Source organism: Pimephales promelas, chromosome 20 (assembly GCF_988280905.1).
Source record: "Pimephales promelas chromosome 20, fPimPro1.hap1.1, whole genome shotgun sequence".
NCBI classification, from domain to species: domain Eukaryota; kingdom Metazoa; phylum Chordata; class Actinopteri; order Cypriniformes; family Leuciscidae; genus Pimephales; species Pimephales promelas.
In genome coordinates, this window is record NC_142788.1 from 24,531,802 (window position 1) to 24,540,537 (window position 8,736).

Below are 8,736 nucleotides of genomic sequence, written 5' to 3' on the forward strand. Positions count from 1 at the left end.
TTCACATGTAAAGAAAACATCTTAAAGATGTTTGTTTAACTTTTTGATTCAGTTTTAAATGTTCTGTTGGTTGTATTTTATTTATGTAGTGTTAAAAAACTGAAACAGGAAGTGCTTCTGGACCAGTGTTGTTTACATCTTGTGAAACGGTCTATAATTTAAGTTTCATAGTGTGGAAAAAAATATAGGACAGGACTTGATTTTATCCATTACCAGATGACTAGTTTATTTTTATTTTTTTTACCAGTATCATTAGTTTTCACCTATTTTTACATTTTAGACACCCTTTGTGGTCATTTAGAATAAATAAATAAAAAAATAAGATATATAATAAGTTATCCATGCTTCAAACAGTATTCACTTAAGCCTCAGACAAATTTACTTTCCATTCAAAACAAAATAATGTTTTTTAATATAGATTTTCGAGCCATTTACTGGTTATTGTCCATAAAATTAAAATAATTATTGGCTTTTTGCATCGGCCAGAATATTTATATTGTGCATTTCTTCTATTATTAGCCAATATTTCAGTTAGATGAAATATTACATTATGTTGTATTATACTGTTCAATTATAACATATTCAGTAGTATGAATCCAAATATCAAGGTATTACCATCTGTCCTATTTTTGTGAATGACAGCAAGAAGAATACGAAGAATAGCCATGTGCCTTTAATCTGCCATTTTGACTCCTCTTAGCCAGTAAACATATCTTACACATCCCCAGAGCTGCAATATCTACTCTAGTTCAGCCATTTTGGCTCCATTTTCATTAAATTACACCCAAAACGTGACAACGGTAAGCTCCACTCCGCCATGACGGCTCTGTTTCCTGCTAGCATAAGAGCTTGTGCTGAAAGGTGAATGCTAATCCTGCTCTGTGAAGTGTGAAGCGTGACTACGCCAACTGACTCCTCAAACAGCGGCGTGCTGGGGTGACGGAGGCCGTGCGGTCTTTAGCAACATTTTTTTGTTCCTCTCAGCCCAACAAGAGAACGTCTCACACCTGCATGCTGAATATTAACACAGCTCACAGAAGATACGGGGAGGCGTTGTGAAGAGAAATACCTCCGAGAGCAATTCAACCCGAGTCAGACTGAAAGAGCTCATTGAGCTCAGCGATGCCTCTCATTGTGGTCGTTTAATAAGCTGTAGTATTGAATTAATCACCTGAAACACTTAAAACAGGACAAAAGTGGGTAAAGAAATGATGGAACGTGCTGATAGCTCTTTTACGACGGGTTTGGTTTGAATTACTGCTTGAGAGGGATGAATCTTTTGAGGTTTCGGCGAACACGATTCCCTAAAGACTATTCAGCACTAGTGAAGAGATACACAGGAATTTATATACACGGCTTTATCCCAAACAGCTACATTTGTTTTCCATAAGAGAACTGGGATTTTCAAATATGAATATGATTAGCAGTTGACTGGGATGGTGGTTTATACAGTTTGCCACAACTGCCCAATCAGAAACAAGCTGAATAATAATTTACCATATTTTACTTATTTTGCACAACTTTTTAAATTAAACTTAATTGAAAATAATGGAATTAATAAAATAAATTAAAAAAAGAAAACAGTATACTGTTTTCTTTTTTTAATTTATTTTATTAATTCCATTATTTTCAATTAAGTTTAATTTAAAAAGTTGTGCAAAATAAGTAAAATATGGTAAATTATTATATATAAACATACATATACATATACATATGTATGTATATATATATATATATATATATATATATATATATATATATGTATGTTTATATATATATATATATATATATATATATAAACACACATATACATACATACATATATATATAAACATATATATATATACAGTATATATATATATGTATGTATGTATATGTATATATATATGTATCTTTATATATATATATATATATATATATATATATATATAAACACACATATACATACATACACACACACACACATATATATATATATATATATATATATATATATATATATATAATTAAAAAATTAAGCAAATTAATAAAATATTATCTGGAAAGATTTACTTTGTATGAAATTACTTTTATACATTTACAAATGTAAAATCACAGTTAACAGTTAAAAATTTCTTGATACATGTTTAATAAATACAATTACACATTAACTTGGACAGGTAAAAAAAAAAAAAATCTTTTTGTAAAATACTTAACTCTTTTGGCCCAGTTTGAAAACTCCTAAACTAGTCAAGTACAAAATCAAGTACAATTTAAAGGTAAAATTTAAAGTAAACTCATCCCCTCAGTTTATTTAACAAACCAAAAATACAATGGAAGTCTGTGGGACAAGTTAATGGATATATATATATATATATTCAGTATATATATGGTAATTGACAGAATACCATAGATGTTGTCAATAGAGTTTTAACTTGTATTTTTATACAAGTATATATATTAAGATAATAAACTGTAATTATTTTTATCTTTACTGAAAACTTATCTTTAAAAATATAGTGTGTGTTAACAAGAAAGAAAGAAAGAGAAAACGCAGATAATGCAATTGGGTCCGGAACTCAAGCCACAAAGTTGATAAAATGCTGGTGTCACTTCTACGTGCCTGATAAGTGTGACAGGGTGTGTGTGTGTGTGTGTGCTGACTCAACAAGTCTCCTTCTCTTTCTCCTTCCTTTTCCGTCTCTTCTGCTGCTATGTGTGATGCCCAGTGGGTCTGACCCAGCGGGCCGCCCGTGTACAGATATGATGTGAACCTGTCCGCCCGCTGTGCATTAAACCACGTCTCTCATTACCCCATCCCACTGCCCACGTGTATCCCAAGAGGAGATATCAACCCTCTACAACTGATGCTAAAAAAAGCCTGGAGACGTAAGCAAGCGGCCTGGTCATCCATCTCTGAGCAGAGACAGTATTGTTTCCTTTCCGTCTCTTTAGAGACTGTCTCTTTCTTTTTCTTCCTTACGTTCTCTTTATTTTATAGTCTGAAATAGGGTTGGGCGGTATGATGGTAGATATTTGTCAAGGCAAGAAATGAATCCATTTAAAAATCTGGCATCACACAGCCAGACTCAAAATTACGTCTGCGGCATTAAACTATAGTTAAACCGATTTACTTTATAATTGTCGGTTATTTTACAACACTCTCAACCACTGCAGTGCACAAATCATCCAATGGCAATTATAATGTTTCACCATCTTGAGACTGTGTTTTTAACTCTTTTGATATATATGATGTGAATCAACATTCCTACATAAAAAAATAAATAAAACAGTTTTGGTTCTAAATTTCAGTAAAAAATCAACTATAGCCTAGCCTATGGAAGACTATGACTAAGCCTATGTTTTTGCCTCAGAGTAAAAAAAACACATTGAGGAGAGATGAAATTTGCATTGTGAGATAAAAGCTGCAACAGTGAGAAAAAAAGGTATGTCATATTGTGAGAATAGTCACACTAAGGTATGTTTCCATCCACCTGTTTTTATATCCATGTTGGGATATCGAAATAGAAAATACCAAGATACACATCAAATCTAAAATTGTGCATAAAAATATGCAAGTGAGGTAGATGTATTTTTTATCCAATTAGAAGACATTACTAAGCACAAACAATGGAAACACATTTAGGGCATAAATACCGGTGGATGTGATTGGATAACCAGAGGACCAGCATCTCAAGTGTTTGTTTGAGCCAAAGTCTGTCATCATCAGAATGATTTAAAACAATCTCACATGACTGCCTTCCCAAACACCAGTATCCGAACACAACAGGGTTTATTGTGTTTCGTCATTTATGACGCGGGAAAGAAGAGCCACTGTAACTTCCCCGATTGCAGCGACTTCCATTTTTATTACAGGTGTTTTGTGCCAATTTTATTTATCTCTTGAACATGATGAAAACGCAGCCTCAATATTCCCCAATGTTTAATGCGGTACTCCAATTTTGCAAATAAGTGAAATTGGCAACTTTGGATAGAAACATAGCTACTGTGAGATGTAAAGTAGCAATTGAGAAATATCTTATATTTCCATAACAGCTTGACGTATAGAGTTACCGTGATATAAAATGACTCATACCGCCCACCTCTACTCTGCAATGCATCCCATGGGAAGTGTTGTGTGTATTGATATTATATGAGCAGGGTCTCTCTCCCATCTCTCTCTCTCTCTCTCTCTCTCTTCATTATGCTGTCAAAGGAGGGTGACCTTGTTCACTCTCCATCTCTCCTCCTTCAGCTGTCCCTCCATCACTCTCTCCTTCACTGACACAGCTACTCTACCCTCTTCCCATTTCTCTCTTTCATTAGCGGATGCTGTCACGTTCTCTCTGTCCTACAGCTGTTATGGATGGAAGAAAGAAGCAGAGAGGGGAGAGCATATACATGTATATATTCAGACCTGTCTCTCCGACATGACGTAGATGAAGCTGTTGAACAGGGAAAAGGCCATGTCTCTGAGAACAGGGCTTCCATCTTTGATCACCTGCAGAGTTTCATACTGCACCCCACCTTGAGGAGGACCGTCAACCCGAATCTAAGACGAAAAAGAAGAAAACATGCCATCATGAGCAGAAGTTGACCACTTGTTTTACATTTTTTACCATGTGAGAATGTGGCTTACAAGATTTTCCAAAAAGCAACAACATTTTAAGGCAAAATTGTGATTAGTTTGGGCGACTTTTCATATATATAGGGCTGTCAAATGATTAATCGCATCCAAAATAAAAGTTTGTGTTTACATAATATATGTGGGTGCACTAAGTATAATTATTATATATATGTAAATACACACACATGCATGTATAAGTAAGAAAAAAAATATTATTTATATATAAAATATTGATATTTATATATAATATAAATTATATATAAATCTATATACAGTAAACATGAAAATATTTCTTAAATATATACAAGCATGTGTGTGTATTTATATATATATATATATATATATAAAATAATTATACATAGTGCACCCACCCACATATATTATGTAAACACAAACTTTTATTTTGGATGCGATTAATCGCGATTAATCGTTTGACAGCCCACATATATATATATATATATATGTGTGTGTGTGTGTGTGTGTCAACTATAATTTATATTATGAAATCTAATAAATAATTTAAATATATAATACAATTATATAATATTATTAAATTGTTCTCTCTCTATAATATAATTGTATTGCTTATAATTGTGTGTTAACACACACACACACACACACACACACACACACACACACACACACACACACACACACACACACATATATATATATATATATATATATATATATATATATATACACACGAACACACACACATATCTATCCATCAGACACTATATATAGAGAGAGTTAGGTAAATGTACAATATTTTGTAAATTAAATAATATAACGAATAATAACACACAAACACACACACACACACACATATATATATATATATATATATATATATATATAGTTTGATAAATGTACAATATTTTGTAAAATAAATAATATATTATTAATATTAATATATTAATAATAATATATTATTTATTTATTTATGTTATATACACATTACATACAGTAATTGTAAAAATACCAAAACATATTTTATATAATATTACAATTATACAATATTTGATTAGCTATACAAAATATATTAGTACTTTTTGTGTAAAAAAAACCCAAATATTTATACCATACTTAATCTTTTTTACAATATATTTTAAATAGATTAAAGCGGTTCTGATCCGGTCAAAGGTCCTCAAAAAACTATAAAATCAGACGAAATAATAATTGACGTCACAGGTCTCCTCCAACCGCATTCACCCGTCCCAAAAGACAATTAAAAAGCCCGGGACACACGGCGGCTGCCCTGCATGGAGTTTGATCGGGGTCAGTCCAAGGTCACGTGTCTGTCTACTACTGCTTTACAATAGAGCAGACGACCCAAACAAAGACCAGGAGAACGAGCGAACAGAGCAAAGATCATTCGACGAAACCAATCAAAGGCTGCCAAATCTATAACCAAAACAGTTGTCATTCTCTGCAGTCTTTCTCAACACAATTCAGGCCAAGAGTAGAGGGAAGGAGAAAAAAAAAATGTCCATGCTACACTAAAACCCTGTTCAAGCATTAGTCCACTCCAGTGAATGTAAAAACCATCTGTGAGCGGCAGACTCCCAATCCACTAAACTGACATTTACAGCACACAACGGTAAATGTGTTCATACATAAAACATGTCAGCCAGTCAACAAGACCCGCCTCCTTTTGCTCGGCCAAGCATGACCCTGATACGACCTGGTGCGCACCGCGGGGACCTTATGTCATGGAGAACTGTGTGTCCAGTAGTCCACGGAGGGCACTTTGAAGAACATACTTCATTTGCAGTCAGGAAGCAGGTCTGGCATTCTGGCTGTAGAAGTAAATGTTGTGTTCACTGGTCCTACGGGGGACTATAAAGCAATCAGACATGGACACCGCAGTAGGATGTAACTGTAAAAGTGATGGGGGACACGCACAGTTTTAAAGGACTAGTATATTTTGGTATACATATATAATGTATCCTTCACACACTTTGTTATGGTGCTTGCGTTGAAAAGCCATTAAAATGAGCTATAAAATGTGTATAATTGGAAGTACAGACGAAGACGATCCCCGCTCTAAAGTGGCAGGCTACATGTACAATTATTTCAGCTACACTGACCCAGAATGCATTTGGAAATGGACTTCATATTTTCACTTTTTCCCCGACCACTGATCTGAAGCCAGTCACCTGGCTTGAGTCTCGTTCGGTCATCATTGTTCTCTCTGCCTAATGTTGGTCTTCTCCTTACAACCTTCTGAAACATTTGCTCATTACTTTTTCATTATTGGCACATTCTTTTCTCTCTCTCCCTCGTTCCCATATGCACATTATAGATGGCTGCCGTCCCTTTGGCTCCAGTGTAAGTGCAGCTGTCTTTCTCAGAGCCCACGCAGAACTACTCCCGACAATCACATCTCATTCAGTGTGTTCTGTGTTGAGTGCATGTAAATAAGGATGTGCATTTTATATGTGCTTGTGTATTCATGTCAATCAGCTCTGGCCATCATTTCACTTATATATGCATGCTATACAGCCTCTTTCTGTTTCAAATATTCATTTTGCATGTTCGTTTATAGGCGTTCTATGTACAAGTAGCTTTTTGTGTATTGTATATTGCTCCATGCGTGTTTTTATTTGTATGAGGGACTTCTGAGACCGTCGGTCCCTTCCAGCTACACGTTCATGCCAAGAGGATGCTTTTGATGTGAGAATGCAAGCGTGCAACAGGAAAAAGTGCTTGAAGAGAAACCAGAAACAAATTCTCTTGCTGTTTAACACGATAACATACTGCAAAACACTCTTTCCCACACTGCTCATGTGCGCTTTGTACATAGATACGTGCACCCACATCTGAAACAACCACCTCGTTCTGAATGCATCCCATTTCAGATCATTCACGTTAGCTAACTCTAACTAGAAACTCAATCCAAATCAAAAGATTTTGAATGCTCACGTTCACAGAACACTCCCACCACTAGAGGGATACTCAACTCTGTTTACATCTAAAAGTCTTTAATAAAGCACTCAATCTTTCTTTAAAGCGATTACATGACAGAGTAGACGAAAGAGTCATTTAATTCCAACACAAAGCCCTGAAACATAAACCTGCTCAAAGAAATTCAGCAACAATATTTACACTCTTATCTATTTTTAGCCATAACCTCGTCTAAACCACATCAAGCATGGATGATCAAAGCAGAAAAATGGTCATAAAGAAACCTGTATGTGTTTCCCATATGTATTTCTCTCTCTCTCTCTTTTTTGCAAAGAAAAGCAAAGTAAAGCACGGACCTAAGAATATTGTTTCCAAACGCTGTGGGACTCGTGCACAATGGATGTCCTTGTTTACAGTTTTTCTCAATTGCTTTGGCTCAGTTCTCAAATGTTTTTTTTATTTCCCAAAACATTAAGTTCATATCTCTGAACAATTCGCTTCTTGTTCACATCAGATTGGAATTTCTTATTGATTTGAGAAAATTGCAAATGCTTTGGCACATGTGTGCAAAGAGTACATACAACTGTCTGCAGTTTGGACAACAAATAATTGTATATGGCTTGTTGATCAAAACTGATGATTTGATTCTCACTTACACTATCAAACACTTCAGAACTTCTCAGACATTTTTTATTGTGTAAGCCATCACATTCAAAACGATCTATTCAATTATCATAATTAGTATACATGAATGTATATTCTAAAATATATCTGACATTGACATTGTTTGTAATGTTTGCTAAATTGGCACATGACTTCTAATTGCATTCGCAATCTAATTATAAATTACCTCTAATATGAATCAACCATTTAACCATTTAACCAATCAACTTTGGGAATATATATATATATATATATATATATATATATAGAGAGAGAGAGAGAGAGAGAGAGAGAGAGAGAGAGTATATATTTAGAGTATATATATATATATATATATATATATATATATATATAGAGTATTTAGAGTATATAGAGTATATATAGAATGGAGGACATTCACAACCCTGAACTGCAGCAACATGCTCATGGAAGAGCAATTGGAAGGCGTGTAAGAATACGTGGTGGTGGTGGTAGAGAAAGAAATAATCGAGGAAGAGGTGGAAATAGAAGAGTCAGAGTCTCTAATGAAATCAGAGCCACACTTGTGGATCATGTCA

At 34.2% G+C, this 8,736-nt stretch overlaps 1 protein-coding gene across 2 annotated transcripts in view; it reads right to left on the reverse strand.

Annotated features, from left to right (window-relative positions):
* The window catches only part of plxna2 (plexin A2), a 222,327-nt gene that overhangs the window by 121,816 nt on the left and 91,775 nt on the right, over window positions 1-8,736 (reverse strand). For both annotated transcript variants that reach the window (XM_039652640.2, XM_039652638.2), the window contains exon 4: window positions 4,397-4,531. In XM_039652640.2, coding sequence (XP_039508574.2) covers window positions 4,397-4,531 — 135 coding nt within the window. The remainder of the gene's footprint in view (window positions 1-4,396; window positions 4,532-8,736) is intronic.